This window comes from Ictalurus furcatus, chromosome 8, assembly GCF_023375685.1.
Source record: "Ictalurus furcatus strain D&B chromosome 8, Billie_1.0, whole genome shotgun sequence".
Classification (NCBI taxonomy): Eukaryota; Metazoa; Chordata; class Actinopteri; order Siluriformes; family Ictaluridae; genus Ictalurus; species Ictalurus furcatus.
The window spans coordinates 9,466,984-9,487,275 of NC_071262.1; the positions used below are offsets into that span (position 1 = coordinate 9,466,984).

The window sequence follows — 20,292 nt, forward strand, 5'->3', positions numbered from 1 at the left end:
TATTTAAAACAAGGTCATTTAAAGTCCCCGTGAAGTGCCTTTGAAGCACACCGTGTTATTAAATGCATTGACGTAATTTCCACGGAAACAGGAAGTCATGTTTTCCTTCGGCCTCATAATTAGAAGCTGCCGCCATGTTGCCGTCTCTTCGCTGTACTTGTCACCAGGTGACGTTATTAAAGCAATGGTGCTCACAACATCCAATAAGGTAAGGGAAACCGAAAAGCATAAGAATTATGATGTTCGTGACATCACAGAGAAATTCATGTATGAAAGGCTTAAAAACACAAGTTGTTTCTCCATTCTAAGATCGCATATGCATGCATGTTGACAAATGGTCACAGGCAAATTCTAAACTTTACTGACGAGGCAGATAGACAATCTCGTCTACTGTCGCAAGCGTCTTACGCGCTGACCCCGGGCCATCAGGCGGTCCTTATTGTTGAGCCCAGCTAGAAGCCACAAAACTTCCATTTTGATTTCATGGGGACTTTATACAAAAATGCTCAATTTTAGGATGTTCGAAATAAATTGACTGTGAGTGTATTTTGTTTGAGAATATTATTTTGTATGTATTATGTCATTTGAGCATGCTGTTTCTGTATTGTTTTGTCTGTAATGTCTTGTGTTTGGATTTTGTCTGTAGTTCTTATTTTGACAGCGTGTTTCGCTGTATGTAGTAGAGATGCACCGATGTATTGGCCGATAAAGGCAATTTTTCTTGCTATCGGCTGATAGTTTAAAAACATCCACTGATCAGGGCCAGTTATATCCTGTCAATCAAAAGAGGGCGGGAAAACACATCGATTTCATGCTGTGTATAAAGGAGATGTCTCTTGTGTGGAATGATGACAAAACTGCAGTTTGTAAGCTCTGTAATCTTTGCACTGCTAAAATTTTACACCGGACGCTGCAGCAGTGAAGCGGGAGTTTCAGCGTAGAGTCTTTAAAAAAAATAAAAATTTGCCTCACTGCTCGAGCTGAATTAAATCACCAGTACACCATTGAAAGATTTAAATAAAGATGAGCTGACAAAAAAGTATATATTGCAGAGATAAATATATTTATAGAGTAGTATATTTCATATCCAGTTAATATATAAAACAGTTTATATTATATATATATTACCAGTTTGATGTTCAGTGATGAAGTAGAAATGCTTTTGTTTGTGGTAAGTGAATGTGAGACTAACAGGAGGTTTTTTTAGAATTCAGTCAATGTTAATATGAATTAATAACATTCAATGAGTTACGAAATCTTACTTTAATCTTCAGAATTTAGTTCATGTGTTAATGTTAATTTGAGTAATGTGTTTTCTGTTTATGAGACCAGTTACTGTGAAACAACTTATTGAAATGGAGAGAATAAAGTTTTTATTTGCATTTCTTTCAGAATTGTGGAATTAATTATTATTCATTTAAAAGAAGGCATAAAAGGCAGAATTATCAGTATCTGCCGATATCACTCTGAATAATCGGCTGAGAAATTTAGTATCGGTGCATCTTTAGTATGTAGTGTTTTGTCTGTAAGTACTGTTTGAGTGCTTTGTCTGTATTTAGTGTGGGTTTTTTTCCACGTCTGTTTATTTCCCGTGTGTGTGTATTGCCACTTGCATGAACGCTAGTATGGTCGGAGAAGTATGTGTGTCAGGAAGCTTCATTTCAGTTAGCGTTTGCTTTGTGCGTGTTTGAAATTTATAGCATTTTCATAACCTTTTGTGTCAGCCTACATTAGGGCCAGCACAGACAGACAAGCATTGATTCCACAGGATGACTCATCCCTGTTACAGATGCAGATTGTTATTGATTTATCATCAAAGTCATGTTTGTACCTGAACCATCCATGATGATAACCATTGCATCTCTGTGGTTACGTGATGGTCAAGAACCAACTTGTAAACTGGAATACACTGCTCACACACCGACTAAGGCATCCATACAAGAACTCAAAGGCTTGCTGGTCTGAATCCTAGGCGGTGTACCAAGGCTTGTTGACATAGTAATTGTTGTGTTATTCATAGCAACAACATTTTTAAAAAAAAAACACCGTCGTGCAGCCTGAACAGTATTTTTAGTAAGTGCAGCTGTTAAAAGAAACTTGAGCCTGAATTCAGCACTGTGGATATTCAGGAGGTACAGAATTAGTTTTTGTTTTGGAGTTTTATTTCAAATGGATTTATTTGCATTTCCTACATTGATAAATGTGCTGTCTGCAGGGCTTTTTTGTGTATTGCAGATAGGCTACATTTTAGTCAGCATCACTCAGCTCTTTCTCACGCTCCTTCCTTCCTCTTCTCCCTGTTTTTTCACACCTTCCCCACCCATCCTGCCCTCCTCCTGACACCTTTCCACCCTGAAGTGTCCCTCCAGAGTCATTCTGCTTTCACAATTTTCTCATCATTTGAAAGGAAATTCGATTTTGTGTGTTCTGTGTGGTGTTTTTGTCCTGCCAGTCAGCTTCCAATCTTTACGAAATGCTTCATCACTGTCGCTTATTATTTCTTCTACCTTATTTAATCCCTTTAGCATTGTCCACCTTTTTCTTTATTTGTAGCTCTCTGCAGCAGTTTCTTAACCCCTCTGTTGCCTTCTTTCTCCTGCGGTTTGCTTCTGTTTTTCAGCATGGGGGCCATGGCGACGTGATGAGGAATTCATTTCGCTGCAATAACTGAATTTATTATTTATACACGAGTTACAGTTAGCCTAGATTTCTGCGTGCAGGGAAAAGGACAAGACAGAGTCTAGTGCAGGCTCTATGCAGAGCAGAGACAAACAGGGAAGGAAACTTTTCAGGAACCCAGGAGTTTTTGCAGGAACTAAGAAACCTTTGCTGTGTTTCCACAGCAAGTAGGGCTCTAGTTCCTGGGGACCTTTTCAGTTCCTGCTGAACAGAAGGAACGTTTCTGCAGACTGGGAAATATTGCAGCGGAGCTTGGCGTACATTGCTGATGTATTGTCAGCACACATCAGACTCACAGATTGACCACACCCATAGACAACCAAATTGTTTAAAACGTTGGACTACTGATCAGGAGGTCGTGAGTTCAAATCCCAGCACTGCCAAGCTGCCACTGCTGGGCCCTTGAGCAAGGCCCTTGAGCAAGGCCCTTAACTCTCAACGGCTCAGTTGTATAAATGAGAGATAAATGTAAGTCGCTCTGGATAAGGGCGTCTGTAAATGTAGGAGTATGGAGGTTTTTAAAAAAACAAAAAAAAAAAAACATATGTTCAAACATCTCTTTAAAACATCATATTCATACAACATAGCAAAATGTAAAAAAAAAAAAGTTTGTGTCTGTAGTTTCACCATTGCTGTGTCTGAATTTGTTCCCTATTTACCAGATACACTGTGCACTATTTGGGATGCAGGCATTTTGTAGTGTTGTCTGAAATCTCAGTGTACAAATTACATTCATACATACATATATGAAATTAAATAGCCTCTGTTGCCAGGGTTACAAAGATGAGGCAGCAAAAACTGTGTAGAAAGCATTTTTCCAAGAATGCTGCAAGCAAGCAATTTACAGCATTTTTTTTATTAGGTTTTTTGTGTTTTTTAAATGGAAAAAATGCTTGGATCAGCGGTTTTCATCAGAAAAAGACATTATGTGTGAACGCAGCGTAACTTTGTTTAGCTACCAAGCCACATTACATACTAACTTTAGTTCAATCAAGGTATCTTTATGTAACGTTAACTAACTAGCTTTGCTGGCTAGCATAATTTAATTCAGTACATGAATATGTATGTAAGTTAGCTAGGCTAGCAATTTCTTTAGTTGTAAAATAGGCTATATTTTAGTCATATCTTTTCACGATCTGCTACTGCTATTGTTAACATCCACAAGAATTAATCCCTATCATACAATGTTTATACTTACATTTACATTAACATTTATTCATTTAGCAGACGCTTTTATCCAAAGCGACTTACAAATGAGAAAAATACAAGCAAAGCGATATATCAAGCAGAGAACAATACAAGTAGTGCTCCCATGCAGGATCTGTCAATTGAGTTCCAGAAGAAGCAAAGTGCACAGAGTAGCGGTGTAAGTGCAAAATTATATATATATATATATATATATATATAACATTATTTTTTTTTATGAGTTGGTTAGGTGTTCACGGAAGAGGTGGGTCTTTAGCTGTTTTTTAAAGATGGTGAGAGATTCTGTGGTCCGGATTGAGGTTGGAAGTTCATTCCACCACTGAGGAACAGTTAGCGTGAAGGTTCTGGAAAGGGACCTTGCGCCACGCTGAGTGGGAACTACTAAACGTCGGTCGCTAATCGATCGCAGATTGCGTGAGGGAACGTAAGCCTTCAGGAGAGAGTTGAGGTAGGAGGGTGCTGTTCCTGACAAGGCCTTGTAGGTGAGCATCAAGGCCTTGAATTTGATGCGGGCAGCTACAGGAAGACAGTGGAGGGAGATGAAGAGGGGTGACATGGGTTCTCTTGGGCTGGTTGAAGACGAGGCGTGCTGCTGCATTCTGAATCATTTGAAGGGGTTTGATGGAGCTGGCTGGGAGGCCCGAGAGTAGTGAGTTGCAGTAGTCCAGTTTTGAGATAACAAGAGCCTGGACTAGTATCTGTGTAGCCTGTTTGGTGAGGCAGGGTCATATTTTCTTGATGTTGAACAGGATGAACTTACAGGACCGTGCAGTCCTGTACTTCATTATACTTCATTTATTCTTTGTTGAGGCTTACCTTATAGATGGCTTGCAACTTGCTTATCCGAGTTAATGGTTGTAACTCCCATCCCGAGGTGACGATACAGAAGAAATATCCAATCATCTGTTTGATTAGCTTGGCGATGAGCTTCTGTCACACACCAATCACACAAACATTCATCCAAACACTGATTGTTGACTGGCAGCGAATTCCCGTTGCGAGATTAACATTCGAGATCAAATCAATGTGCTGAGAAAAAAAACCCAGAGAACTCTCACTGTTGTTTTTAGATTCATTCTGATATGTCACCGAAATGCCTAGTTACATTCATTCATCTTAAGGCGCTCCACGAAATCACTTAGGTGCTGCGCCTAAGCCTTTCTATAGTAGGGAAAACCCTGATGTCCATCTGAATATCAGGCACGGTAAACAGAAAAGCTAGGCTTGCCATTAGTTTAGCTCTTATGTTTAAACCACACTAAACCCATGTTTGTGACACTTGTCCTTTTGTGTAATTTGTACCTTGATTGGATGATGTGTGCTTGGTCTATTTACTTTTAGTATTACCTCCAAGGGCAAAGGGGAATATATGTTTTTTGGGGGTTTTTTTGGTTGTTTTTTGTTTTTTTTTCTTCAAATTATCAAAAAAGTAGTCCACTCCATTCATTTTTATTACATCTATTCATGTGCGCCTTCTCGGTCAATGCTGATCATGCATTGTGGGTTTACATAGATTAGCCCCAGTGGACATTAAATCACTAGGCTGGGTGAATCTACAGTCTGGACTAGAAAGTAATCAGCCCCAGTCTCTAATTCATATATGTGGTGGTGTTGTGTTTGTTGTTTTTTTTTCTTCTTAGAACTGCTGGTGGTACTGTAGTTTTTGGTGGATGGAGAAAAAATGTAAAATTGTTATTTTATTTGTTAAAAGGAGAGCTTAGACTCTCTAATCCATTTATACCTGCTAGCCCTGCATCACATATTTCATTTGTTACTTCTGCTGTACAATGCTCATGGTCCCTGAAGTGGTGTGGAAGCATAAAACAGGAACCTGTCCAAGAAATATGTACTTCTCATTCAAGATAATCTTGGAACTCTTTTGTTCCTCGAATAAACCTCAAGGTGTTAAACATACCACAACGGATGTACTTAGTTTAACAGATATAGCTGAGTAAAATGCATACAGTTTGGTGTAAAGGAGTCTCCATCATCCAATATCATTTTTGTTAAATAAAAGAATACAATAATACTATAAGATCCCTGAAAACAGCAAGGAGAAGAATCTTGAGTTTTTAGCTGTTTTAATGTAGGGTAGGACTAAGTCACGAAGAACAAATTGTAATGAATTCCATCTGTTTTGTTCAGGAGCTTAAATTTGGCCAGTTGCAGAAGTGTGAAACACTGAACATTAGAAAGAAATGCATGAAACTACACAAAGCTTTTGACTGCGTCTTTAACTGAAGATTGTATGTCGGGTTTTGTTTGATGCATCAAAAAAAAAGCAGAAATTTAACTTCAATGTAAAAAAAAAAAAAAAGCCAGTGTGAATGTTGCCAATTTGTCAAAGTGTAATTTTTTTGTGTGTGTAAATTATACCAGGATAATGCAAGGAATAGAACGTGGCCCATAGATCTTAGTAACACAGTAAAGTCTTGAGCTCATTGTTCAGGGAAGAATCCAAAAAATGTTGTTGTTTTTTTTCTAATGGAGATAAATATATTAGTTGCCATTTTGTATAAGGAATAAAGCCTTTAGAAGGAACTCCAGGGAGGGGATCACAGGACGAGAAAGACATTTAAGACGGAGCTGCATATCTAGGACACCGAGTGTAAACATTACTATTGATGCGAGTGGTGTTAAAAGTGCATTACGTGACCACATGAAGAATACTTTGCCTTTTGGAACTGTGGTTTTCCTTTTTTTTAAAGAGAAATGATTACAGCTGGTGCTTTGAATCTTTTGTTTTGTCATTTCATCACAGGTTCGAATTATATTATGCTAATGGAACATGCAATGACACTGTGTTTTACAAATATCTTGTTTATAATAGCATTTATCCTTCTCTGTCTAGTAGATCTCCACTCTGATTGGTCCTGATGGTTATAAAAACGCACCTCCGCTGCCCTCCAGGAAAGAAGGATGTGATATCCTATCAAATTAAGGAATTTCAGAGCTTTGAAACTTGTAAGACACAAATCGCTCACTGGTAAGTGGAACCATGTGTTTTCTAGGTTAAAGTATTAATTTATGTGAGTTAGAAAAATGCATTTGTTTAAAAAAAAAAAAAAAAAACAATACAAGATTATTTTCTCAGATATTTGCCTAGTATATTGTGATCTTATCATTGATTACAATGTAGTAAAACTGTAAGAGAGCAACGTGGGCTATAAGCAGGATTCAAATTTTAGTGAGGTCCTCATTGCAGAAATGTGTTATAGTTAGGCATGGGTGATATCTTATCGTTTGCGATATACCGGTAGAAATCCTCCCCACATTAAGAATTAGTCTGCCTGTGATAATAACGATAAAGCCTAGTTGAAGACATATATTTATGTGTGCGATGGTCAGCGACCCGTTCGCAGCTCACGTGCAGAGCGAAAACGAGTATGGTGGAAGGCGGACGTGAAGCTGAGGAGGGGTTTAACACTAAACAAGGAGCTACTGTATCTCTACAATCTGGAACTGGTTTGGTTACAGAAAATCAGTTTTATTTTTAGATCAATGTTTGTGTTTCTGAGTCTCTCAAGATAACAGCTATCACTTGTAGCCAAAAACAGTGGTGCATGGTACTGTTTTTATATCGTCACTGATCTCGTTATCGCAATAAATACCAGAAAATATCATGATATAGCTTTAAGTCCATATCGCCCGTCCCTAGTCATAGTTAATATATCGTGATGCTGGTTGAATACTATAGATTGTAGTTTACACGTTCCGTTAATGTTGCTGGGTTTTTTTTTGTGTGTGTGTGTTTTTTTACAAAGGTTCACAGTTCACAAACCACCAATTTCCCTGATAAACAGTCACATTTGTATCATGTTTGTCACATGCAATCTAAAGTGTCATCCTAAGCTGCTCTGAGGTCAGTAGAGATCTGATCATCACTGCTGATTGAGTCTTGGGAAGCGACTTTTTTCTGTATGGTAGACTACATTCTACAACCACATTCTCAGGACATTATCAGGACATCTCTTTGCATGTTGAATTTGACAACTGGAGGCTATGTGATGGGGGAGGAAAAAACCACAGAACCTCCTGGTGTCCTCATAGCTAGTTACAGCCATTAGTGAGTCATAACCATCACAGATTTTCATATTGTGGTGTAGTTATCTTGTTACACCATCACTTCCTCAGCTTCATGTTTACCAATTAATAATCATGTAGTCTCATTCTAAAATGATAAGACTCAGAGGAAGACCAGAGGATTACAGATATGAAATATTATCTTCAAAATGTGTCAAAGAATTCTTATGATCTATTCAAGTGTGATAAAAACTAACTGTAAAATAAGTACATTGACACTTATTATAGCTTAATTTTGACTTGGGGCATACGTCATGTGTCCGTCAGTGACGTCCTTTTTCCCAGCATGTTAAAATGATGAACCACCGAAAATTTTTTGGTCATCCATCAGCATTAGCAATCTCGAGGCAGCTCATGATTTGATTTTCGATGCAGGGTGCTGAGATATGATTAGAAAACAATTCTTCATGCATCTCGAAGCATCTCAATTTATGGTTTGAGGTTAAGATTTTTTTCCCCTAGTATAAGCACCTGCTGCCCTTTTAAACACAACATAACATAAAACTTTCTTTCATCATAAAAAAAAACATTGTTAAACGTATTTCCATTCTGGCTGTAGGAATAATTTAACTGTTTGAATACTAATTTAAAAATTTTCCTAATTAATTGTGGTGAAACACGATTTCCTAAACATTTTGGCTAACTATTTTGGATAATATAGAAAAGTAGCTCGGATTTCTCCTTGACGGATAATTTTGTTTTGTTTTGTTTTGCTAAGTGTCAATTTTCTGATTTAAATATAAAAAGCAAGCAATTATACAAAAATATTCTTTAAAGTAATAAAATAAACATTAATAAATACATAAAAAGCAAGCGTGTCCTAAACATCTAGGTAATTGCTAAGTAGTAACAATTTCTAACAAGCACTGTATTGGAGTCACTATTTTCTGTGCATGAATCTCAAATAGTATTTGGCACGTAGTGGACTATGTAAGTTCTAAGGGCTTTATATTATACCTTGTCTAGTCAGTGTATATACAAATATGTATGAAGATATTACTGACAAAATTACAGTGATAAATAAATAACAGTGAATAAAAATAGTCGAGTTTTATGATAACATTTGACATTGCTTCAGTGCAATGGTTTTGGCTTAAGGGTAGACATACAGTACATTTACATGCAGTACGTTTACATGGACAACAATAATCCAATATTAACCCGATTAAGACAATACTCTGATTAAGAAAATACCATGAAAACAGCAATTTTTAATTACCTTAATCCGATTAAGGTCATACTCGAAGTAAACACGAATCGAATTAAGACAAGTGGAGTATTCCTGTTTTAGTCGCATTATCGACGTGCGTTACAGACATATACACATCTTAATCACATTATTAACGTCTTCTGAGAGTTTTCACTGCATTTTGCAACAGGACACGATCACACACGGCAGTGTTCAACCGTTTTACGGCAAACAAGAGAGCACGGCAGCGTCCCAAACCGTGTACTTGCCTACTATAGGCCTGTAGTAGGCGAAATACATGTATTTCGGCTACTATATAGTAGGTAAGTACGCGGTTTGGGACGCAGGCCACGACTTCAAGCAGTCGTCTGTTTGCACGTATAGCATGACAAATAATTAACCGTTGAAGCGTTCTTAAAAATTTAAAATAAAAACACCCAAAACCATAACGAAGACGAACTGTATGTTGATACGTGAAATTTTGGAGGGACGGCGTGGTGACGTAATGATGTGTGCTGTTAATCGAACTATGTTGTATAACATGTAAAACGGGAATATGACAGGAGTATTCTAAAAGCGACTCATGTAAACACCTTAATCACAATATTGTCTTACTCAGAATAAGGTCAATAATTAGATTACTGCTGTCCATGTAAACGTAGTCAGTGTCACTTTTCATTAGATACAAACACATAGCAAAACCCAAATGTATTTGAATACTACACCTTTAAACCGACACCTTTGCGAAGATGAGTAGCATCCTGAATTACTGAAGTGCCAAGATAGCTCGGCCAAAAACCTGTCAAGGCCACTTTTTTTGGCAGGAGATGGATGATGGATGATGATGATTTAAAATAGTTTAACATAAGTGGTTGCTGAAAAGAGAATCGGTACGGCCTCTGCTGGCCCCTGTGTAGCACCCTGTTAAAAGCCTGTGGTCTGAGTTGAAGAGGGGTTTCCACGCACATTCTAACCTCAATCATCTGGAGTGGTCATGGAGGAGTAATCTAACCTGATGAAGCATAACTGGATTACAGTATTTACCAATCGAGTCTCCACCACATGTAATATAGGTGCCAATACTTGTGCATTTGTGGGGTGGGGGGCGTTTAATTAATTCCTAAGCAATTAAATGGTTAAAACGAATTCAGTATTTGTGCTGTATACACTGATTGAAACGAGTCGCCTCGCAAAATGCCGCTTCTTTATGGCAAATGCTGCATTATTGATGGAGAGATCTGTACAGCTCTGCAGAGTCACACCTGCAGAGACCAGACCACCATTCTCAGATTACAGATTTCACAATTCTTTGTTCTGCAATGGTTAACAGAGAGGAAGGTTTGGTGTTGACAATCGGTTAGTGTGTCTAACGGCGACCTATGTCTGTGATTTAGGTTCGCTACAGCCGGTTTCATACCGTAGAGATCTGCATTAAATCTTTCTATATAGAAAGCAGCCAGCAATACGTGAAACATAAAACACATCCACTGCAGTGATCCAAGATGTTATTAACCCACTGCCAAACGCACAGCTAATATCGAAATGTGTGTTAAAATGGTATTTATTAGATTGCGGAAGACTGTGCGAGTATCAAGAGCTGTTATCTGCGCTAAGGTAGAAGCAGTGCCATATTCTCAAGGGACCGCGTGATGCAGTAAAGCTAAGCAGGTGTAGAGTTTCTGCAGGTTGCAATGAGGTGTGGAAAGTGATATCAAACCATTAGATTGAGAGATATTATTCTAAGTAATACAGATTAATGGGCTTACAGGCATGCAGGTTTCCTCCTCAAAAGTACAGTGATGTAACGACAGACAGACGTGTTTTAACTGATGAAATTAACTATAATGTCACGTGTTTGTTTCTTTTCTTACTTCTATAAATCTGTTGGATCGTTTTTGTTTTAAAGCAACTACGACGTTCGAGCACATGTTTCCTCCAAGACATGGAAAGCTGGCCACGGCTTTTTTTTTTCCTCTTCCACAGACCTGAATTCACAGCTGTCCATGGGTGGCCCCAGATTAACAGGGGAGAGAATAATGTAGTTAATGTTAGTTATGTGTTATGTTGAGCATTAGCTGGGATGATTTCAGGATGGGGCATGGTGGCTTAGTGGTTAGCATGTTTCCCTCACACCTCCAGAGTTGGGGGGTGCGATTCGTGCCTCCACCCCGTCCCTGTCCCCTTCCTCTCCCAGTCCAAAGACATGCGTTGTAGGTTGCCTGGCATTTCCAAATTGTCCGCAGTGTGTGAATGTGTGTGCGATTGTGCCCTTTGATGGGTTGGCACCCCGTCCTGTGTCCACCACCCCGTGCTCCGAGTTCCCTGGGATAGACTCCAGGCTCCCCTGCAACCCTGTGTAGGATAAGCGGTACAGAAAATGGATGGATTTGCATTGGATGTGCAGTAGTGATTCCAGACTGCATGGAACACTGATAGACTCATTTGTTGTTCATTTATGAATAATAGCTCTGTTCTCAAGTTATCAGTTTGGGGCCGCATAGAGTGTGATAGACGGCTGATATTGGAATAAGATATCTGAGCGTTGTATCTGCGAGGCATGAGAACAGAGCGGTTAAATGGGTCTCAACCAAGAGCTCATGCATTAATGGATGAAGCATTTGGCGTCAAACCATTTGACGTGTCAACTCGGACAACTTAAGGAGTCAGCAAAGGCATCAGGATCTTGACTGAATCAGCAGCAAAGACACACTCGCACATGAGCTCAGAGTTGCACAAGCTCAGAGATGCATGTACCTTTTGTACTTTTCAACTAGTTCACTCTGACATTCTGTCTCAATATCTGTAGTCCGATTCCAAGCATCTAAACAGAACCGTACATATCAGTGTACTAACACACAGTACAGTCCGCAGTCAAGCACCATTTCAGTCAACATAGATTGACAAAACAATGATTAGGTTATTTTATCTCCTGTTTTCTTGCTCTCTCCGTTTTTTTTCCCTCAGCGTGATGAACTCTGTTGCTTATTGTTGTGTTGTAAATGAACTAAAAAAGATGTACAGTATAAGTGCATCTCAAAACATGAGAATATCGTGGAAAAGTTCTTTTTTTTTCTCCCCATAATTTCATTCAAAAGGTGGAACTTTCATATACTCTAGATTAGGGATGTCACGATAGCAAAAATCTAGTAGTCGGTACTGATACCACCAAAAGTACACGATACTCGATACCAAAGTCGATACCACGCGGTAGGGAGAGGGAGAGAGAGAGAGAGAGAACTTTAGTTATCAAGCACTGTCTGATAATGAGTGGACGTGTACTCCTAAACGCACACACACACCTTATACTCTGAATGCAAGCATTAGTTTAAATTTACTGATATGGTGGCAGGCCAAAAAGACTTATTAAAAGCATGAACATGTGAATAATTATTAGTGACATTAGGCTACATTTAGCTGACAGGACACGGGCTGAATGGCGATGCATGGTGGCCCATTCATCCATCCATCCATCCATCTTCTACCGCTTACTCCTTCAGGGTCGCGGGGAAACCTGGAGCCTATCCCAGGGAACATCGGGCACAGGGCGGGGTACACCCTGGACAGGGTGCCAGTCCATCACAGGGCACAATCACATACACACTCACACACCCATTCATACACTACGGACACTTTAGACGCGCCAATCAGCCTACCATGCATGTCTTTGGACTGGGGGAGGAAACCGGAGTACCCGGAGGAAACCCCCGCAGCACGGGGAGAACATGCAAACTCCGCACACACATGGCCCCGGCGGGAACCCCGGACCCTGGAGGTGTGAGGCGAACGTGCTAACCACTAAGGGTGGCCCATTCAGAGGTAGTTTATAACATTGCAATGCATTAGCGTCATTAACAAAAAACTGGCTATCGCTAACATTACATGGAGCATAACGTTAGCTGGTTTCACGGCTACAATGCCAGCTGCCTCAAACAAACATAATATAGGTCCGTCTTTCAGGTGCTTCGCCAAATTCCAGGTGTTTCCTCGCTTTGTTTGAAATGAACAATAGCATCGGTTGCACACCGGAAACTGATACAGCTTTCCTCTCTTTTCCACTCAACAAGTCGGGGTGGAGCTAAACTTGTTAAGCTAAGCTAAGCTAATCTTTTGTAGTTTTCCCCGTGTGCTTGTAGGCTGCCGCCTTCTTCACCACTTGTGGACCGACTAAAACACTTGCACGTATTTGCTGCCCCCATCAGGTCCGGAAGAATCGCAACCTCTGTGCTTTCGTTACATTCGGTACCAACGGAAATGCAGAAAAACAAGTACCGTCATGTTTTAAGAATGTTTGTACCAACTTGGTACCGAAGTATCGGTTCTCGTGACATCCCTACTCTAGATTCATTACTCATAAAGTGAAATATTTCAAGCGTTTTTTGTTTTAATCTTGATGCTTACAGCTCATGAAAATAAAAATAATCCTGTATCGCAAAATATTAGAATAAAGAATTTATAATACAGAAATGTCGACCTTCTGAAAAGTATGTTAACTTATCCACTCAATACTTGGTCGGGGCTCCTTTTGCGCAAATTTCTGCATCAATGCAGTGTGGCTTGGTGGCAATCAGACTGTGGCAGTTCTGAGGTGTTATGGAAGCCCAGGTTGCTTTGATAGATGTAAGTTGAAATTCAAAAAAAGACATTTGTCCAAACTTCAAATCTCCAGTTTTGGTGAGTCTGTGCTCAATGTAGTCTCAGATTCCAGTTCTTGTATGTGGTTTTCTGCTATTGTAGCCCATCCACCTCACGGTTCAAGGTGTCCAACTCAGGAAAGAGAGGTTCTTTGAGTTACTGTAGCCTACCTGTCAGCTTAAACTAGCCTAGCCATTCTCCCCTGGATGTTTTTTGCACCATTCTGTGTAAACCCTATAGACTAAGTGCTGCTGGCACTTGATTGGCTGAATGAGCAGGGATACGGGTGTTCCCATTAAAGTAGCAGATTGCTGTATTTGACTGTATATGTATTTGTTTATTCACAGTGATGACAACTTCCTTTAAACTTCCATTATAACTGAGTTTCAGTCAACATTTTCCTCATTATTATTTTTTTTTGTACAGGGCAACATGTTGAAATTATTGTCTATGAAAGTTGTACACACCTGTGTTACGTGGAGACTAGACTAAAAAAAACTTTTTTCCTTTAATTGGAAAAGCCATTTTAAAATGCCACCACAAATGACGCAGACACAGGCGAGATTCCTTCATTAGACAGTAGAACAGTAATTAGGGAGTGAGTGATAGACATCAGCTCTGTCTGGGTCGATGTGGAAGAAGTGGTGCTGTCAGATCGTGCAGGAAATACACTTTAATCCTCTAATACTAAGCACACACACACACTGTGAGTGTGTCACGTCTTGTGTGTATGCTTGTATGTGAAGACCTCAGCAGTGGCGGAGTTAAAGCAGAGTTTGAGCGTGGCTTGGCTGCCACTGTTAAGGGTTACGTGCTCTGATTACAGATTGGGTTCATGTTTAAAAGTGTTTGTAACTGACCTGGTAAACATCTACAAAGATCACCTACCAAAGTTTTCTTTCCTTTTTTTCCCACAGCAGTACAGAAATCACTGATGCAGGAAGCTCTGTGTCTTGTGTGTGACACTGAAAAAGTGACGTTGAGGTCAGCCACCATGACACTTAGCAAATATGAATGGGAGAAGGCTGTGGGGTTTTTTTCTTCTTCTTCATTAAAGACATGAATGGACTCTTTCTTTCTGCTTTTCTTTCGCTCCCTGTCTCTGTGTGCCTCAATTTGCTTTAGGAGTTTTGGACAGCTCTCTCTCTCTCTCTCTGTCTGTCTATCTATCTATCTTCCTATCTCAACTTTGCACTCTGTACAATGATTGAATGCAGTTCTATAGCAGGAGTAAAAGCTCATTGATTACTTCATTTCATCAGCACGTCAATTCATCATATTTAAGCACAGTTAAGACAAACGCCGTGATAGTGTAGCTGTGGTTTAGCAGAGTGGTGAGAGTGGTCTATTTATCAGTGACTGAAGCTTTTACAGCCCCCTTGTATCTCTGCTCGCTGACTGGGAAACCCATATCATAGCGATGTCTGGGTGTGTCTTTATTCTTACAGCTGAGACACGACATGTATACTGCAGAGGTATAGAAAATGGGAAAAAAAAAGGGTGTGTCTGAAAATGTGCCAGCTCATGTGTATGCATCACCTGCAGAACGAACGCATTTCTGTGTATGCTTCCGAGGTTAAGTGAGAGCCTATGTATGTCTTCGGTGTGAGATATGCTGTCTTCCCATTCCCTTACTGTCTCACTGGTGTTAACCTCTATGTTATAGTTGTAGATAAGCTGGAGAAAGTGTGTGTGAATGGAAGTGTAAGGATTTCAATGTATTATATTGAGTGGATGATGTTCAAACCATTACATTGAAATATCTTATTGAGAATTAAAGTCTATTTTAGTTTACAGTCAAAGAACTTATCTGTCCTCCCATCACACTCTACATCTGTCGAACCCCTTCTCTGTCTTTCTCAGTCATTTAGATGGAGGAAAGAGAGAGAAGTAGGAGTCGATCCCCGCGTCGGGTTCGTCGGGTAGAGCAGGTTGTGGGGAGATGGCTGCGCCGATCACGAGACTCCCTCAGCAGGTAGACTTCACACAATCTCTCACACACACACACACTCTCTCTCTCTCTCTCACACATGTAATTAATTAACCGAACTATTAATGTAGTCACCCAAGTGTTTTTCACCTTAAGTGTAACCACAGAAAGCAGAAATCTAAATCTGACTTGAGCACCCTACTGTGTAAACACAGCTATAGATTTCTTCTGTATTTGCCTTTGCTCTTGTTTGCGGTCTCCCAGTACCTTGTGCTAATCATTTGTCAAATGGACCTACAGTATTGCATGTTGTGTTTGTTTTGCTCATTGTGTTTGCAGGCCAGTTGTATTCATCTTTCGAAATTGCTGTGTTCCAGTGCACAGTATTTAGCTGCTGATGGTGCTGTTTTTGTAAAATGTGCACACACTCCTTAAATTCGTTTATCACACCTTTTAAAGGGATAGTTCACTCAAAAATGAAAATTCTGTCCTTAGTTACTCACCCCCATGTCGTTCCAAACCCATAAGACTTTCGTTCATCTTCGGAACACAAACGAAGATATTTTTAATGAAACCTGGGAGATTTCCATCTCTCCATTTACAGTCCATGTAACCAAAATTTTCAAGCTCGAAAAAGTTCATAAAGGCATCGTAAAAGTAACCCATGTGACTCCAGTGGTTAAATCCCAATTTTACGAACCACGATGCATACACATGTTGTGTTGACGTGAGAGCGGACAAATAAATGCAAGTCCTCCTCTATGTCCCCTGTATCTGCAGACATCTTTGTTATAAAGATTATGTGACTCAGGTTGTACAGCGATCCTCTTCCTCTGCTGTAAACAGTGCAGCACTTCCAGGTCCTGTTGTATCGCAAGAGCGGCCGTTCTTGCAATAAAGACTTTAATTTTAGTTGGGGGTTTTTTTTGGCGCACACAAATCATTCATAACGCTTCATAAAATTGTGATTAAACCACTGGAGTCACACAAATTGCTTTTACAATGTCTTTATGAACTTTTTGGAGTGTTAAAGTTTTGGTTGCAGAGACTGTAAATGGAGGGACAGAAATCTTCCAGGTTTCATTAAAAATGGCTTTGTTTGTGTTCCGAAGATGAACGAAAGTCTTATTTATTTGGAACGACATGGGGGTGAGTAACTCATGACAGAATTTTCATTTTTGCGTAAACTATCCCTTTAAGGGGAAAACACACTTGTTCACTATACCAATTTTTTTTTTTTTTTTTTTTTTTTTTTTTTTTTTTTAAAAGACAAACAGTCAGTACAGAATGTAAGTGAAGTGTATTAAATAGGATAATATCAACAGCCATGTATATGAACTCTCCATTGATTTTGTGTCTTATAGATGTTTTCCAATCACACCATGCAGGAGCTGGAACCTGTGACAATTTAGCGACCAAGCTAGCCTTTTTAAGAACTGGCATGCGTTTTGTTTTTTAACCAGTTTAATGGCTGAACCATTTCATGTTGGTACTTAATGAACAGCAGAAAAATACTCATCGTGGTGGATTTTAGAAGTTCTACTACCAGCATTAAGAACACGTTTTACCATCCAACATCAAATCTTTCAGATTTTGTTCTTTGTACTTAAAAAACAATACACATAGCTCAGATATACAGTGCAATATCTATTGTTTATACTGAGTACGGAGATGCTTTAAGAAAGTTTTTAAAGCACTAGATATGTAGCTGTTGTTTAATTAATTGCCATTTAAATAGTTGTTCCTCGCCGGACCACTTAGAGATGCATAATAAATGTCACTGCATTGCAAAAACTTTACAAGAATAATGAACACGTGACTGCGCTGTTTATCTTATTTTACTTGAGTTGCTCAGCTTGTTACAGTCTACATTACATTCCTCTAATGTCACCATTTCTTGGTTACATTTTGCTCCTGAAATGTAATCATCTTTGCCAGATAACAGTCAGAAAATAGGCATTTATACCTTGTCATGGAAAAGAAAAGGCTGTGTGTGTATATATGTGTGTGTGTGTGTGTGTGTGTGTGTGTGTGTGTGTGTGTGTGTGTGTATATATATGTATAATAAATATATATATATATATATATATATATATATATATATATATATATATATAGATAGATAGATAGATAGATAGATAGATAGATATATGAGTATGTGTGAGCTTACCTGACTTACACTGTGCTGTTAAAGGGAGCGTATTCTTGGGGACAGGAAGTTGGGCCGTTCAGACGATGGTGGTCAACAGCATTTCCCAGTGAAGGAGACAGTGGAGGTGATCAGAGATGCTGTGCTGGACTCGCATGGCTTTACACTCTCCACACAGCTCCCCCTGCTGGTCAGGGACGTTATTCCAGGTATACAACAAACACTAACTACAGTATAAACAGCATGTACTAGTAGTTTAATTTACCTAGACACCATCAATGCAACAGGAACGCAAGCTTGTTGGTGTCACGCACACACACATTCATTCATCCCATCATGCATTATCCTGGTTTGGGTCGTGGGTACACCAGGCACCCAGCAGGAATACACCCTTAGGGTGCATCTACATTAATCTAGATAGAGCTGAAAACTGCATTTTAATTTTAAAATGCTCTCCGTCTACACTGGCTTTTTCATCCACATTGAAACATCTGAAAATGCTTACATCCCTATACTGCGCATGCGTAAAAACATAAGAAGCTTTGGTCTGAGTCATTTCCATCAGGTTTTTATTTGCTTTCTGTGTCTTTGAATTGATGCGATGATCTCTTGAAAAAGCACAGTTTTCTTTCTATCTTTTGCACTACCTGTTATATCGGACACTTCCATACTAGAGAACTGTGTACTGGCCTGCGCTACACTGTCACTTACTGTGCCTGTTGTTCCTGCTTTAGTAGTTATTCTACTGTCTTGTGGTGTTTGCACACGTTTGCACGTGCACTTTATGTAGAAATGTATAGGTCTCATGTGGTTAGGGTATTGTTTTATGTAGCACTATGGTCCTGGAGGTCCGTTATTTCATTTCACTGTGTACTGTATCAGCTCTATATGGTTGAAATGACAATAAAAGCCACTTGACTTGAAATGGACAGATGAAGAGGTGGAGTTGTTCCTGCTGCTGGTAATGCAGTCTGAAGGTTGCACAACGTGGCATTGATCTTTAACAGTGCTTTCAAACTGGATAGCAGGCACAACAACTGCAGTACAACTTCGTCCACTATCTTGTTTGTTTTGAGCTGAATGAGTCAAATGATTGCATCAAAACAATACATCATTGTTTTCGATTATCTCCATTTTCTCAGTCCACACTACAACGCGAAAACTGCGTTTTTTTCAAATTGATCTGTTTGGGAGAGTGTTTGCGAAAAGCTCCATTTTCACTGGACGGGGTGCGTTTACTCACTACGTTACTTCTGTTCCGAAAACACGCTTCAGAGAGTAAATACTAAAGTTGTGTCCCAAATGACGTACTATACACTTACACTATGCATTAAGTACACTAAGTACTATGCGTACTCTACCATCTAGTGCAGAGGTGGGCAATCTTATCCGGAAAGGGCCGGTGTGGGTGCAGGTTTTCATTCCAACCAAGCAGGAGGCACACCTGATTCCACCTGTTTAATCAGTTGATCTTGGCTTTCAATAGATTCAGGTGTGGCTTCTGTTTGGTTGGAATGAAAACCTGCACTCACACCGGCCCTTTCCGGATAACATTGCCCACCCCTGGTCTAGTGTATGAATTTTAGAAAGGCAATATTGACTCAAAAGGAATACTAGTGTTTTTTTTACTAACCGGGAGTATAAGCCGATTCCTAGTCGACAGTGCATGACGTCATATGCACGTAATATGATGCCGCTAGCTTTAGCAGATACCCAGAGTCACAGACAATAACTTTCTTCAGTTTACTGTTTATCGATGTTACCTTTTATAAAAAGTAATGCATAAATACTATTATATTACATAAACTTGTATATTAGTTTATATTATATACAAGTATTTATGCATTATATTTTTTATGGATGCACAAAAAGCACTGAATTAAACTACAGTCCTAAATGAATAATATATGTTCTGGTGTGTGTCTGTGTGTATTGGGTTCTTTTCAGTTATATATAATTGGACGAAGTGTAAAATTTTAGTCTGAAGTTTAAAGAAAATAATCGTTAGCTGCAGCCCTCATACAGTTAAAAAAAAAAACTTTTAATGAAAGGCTCAGAAATATGCTAGAAAAAGCTTGAGAATGAGTAGGTATATACATGACCAAGATCGAATGTCACGCATTCTCTGTGATCAGTAACTCAGTGGTTTCTCATACACGCTTGAGAGATCGGTCATGTTTTCCTTTAAAGTTACTGCTAACATATACGTGCCTCTCGGACCACTCGTCTAAGCCTCGTCCCCACTGAAGCAAAAGAAGCAAACTCCTCGTTGTTTTATTGGTCGTCCAGCAAAGTGCACTCTGAGTACCTTTACTGCTTGATGTACAATACCTGAAAATAATCTGCTTCGGAAACATTTTGTGAGAGTCGTCTTTTGCGGTTAGCTTGCTGACTGTACAGGGTGTCCTAAAAGTCTCCATACAT

The 20,292-nt window shown here is 39.3% G+C and overlaps 1 protein-coding gene across 1 annotated transcript in view; it reads left to right on the forward strand.

Annotated features, from left to right (window-relative positions):
* The first annotated feature begins 3,859 nt into the window (after window positions 1-3,859).
* Window positions 3,860-20,292, forward strand: part of frmpd1b (FERM and PDZ domain containing 1b) — a 32,866-nt gene continuing 16,433 nt past the window's right edge. The window contains exons 1-3 of the mRNA XM_053630647.1: window positions 3,860-6,871; window positions 15,653-15,764; window positions 17,914-18,077. Coding sequence (XP_053486622.1) covers window positions 15,661-15,764; window positions 17,914-18,077 — 268 coding nt within the window. The 5' untranslated portion in view covers window positions 3,860-6,871; window positions 15,653-15,660. The remainder of the gene's footprint in view (window positions 6,872-15,652; window positions 15,765-17,913; window positions 18,078-20,292) is intronic.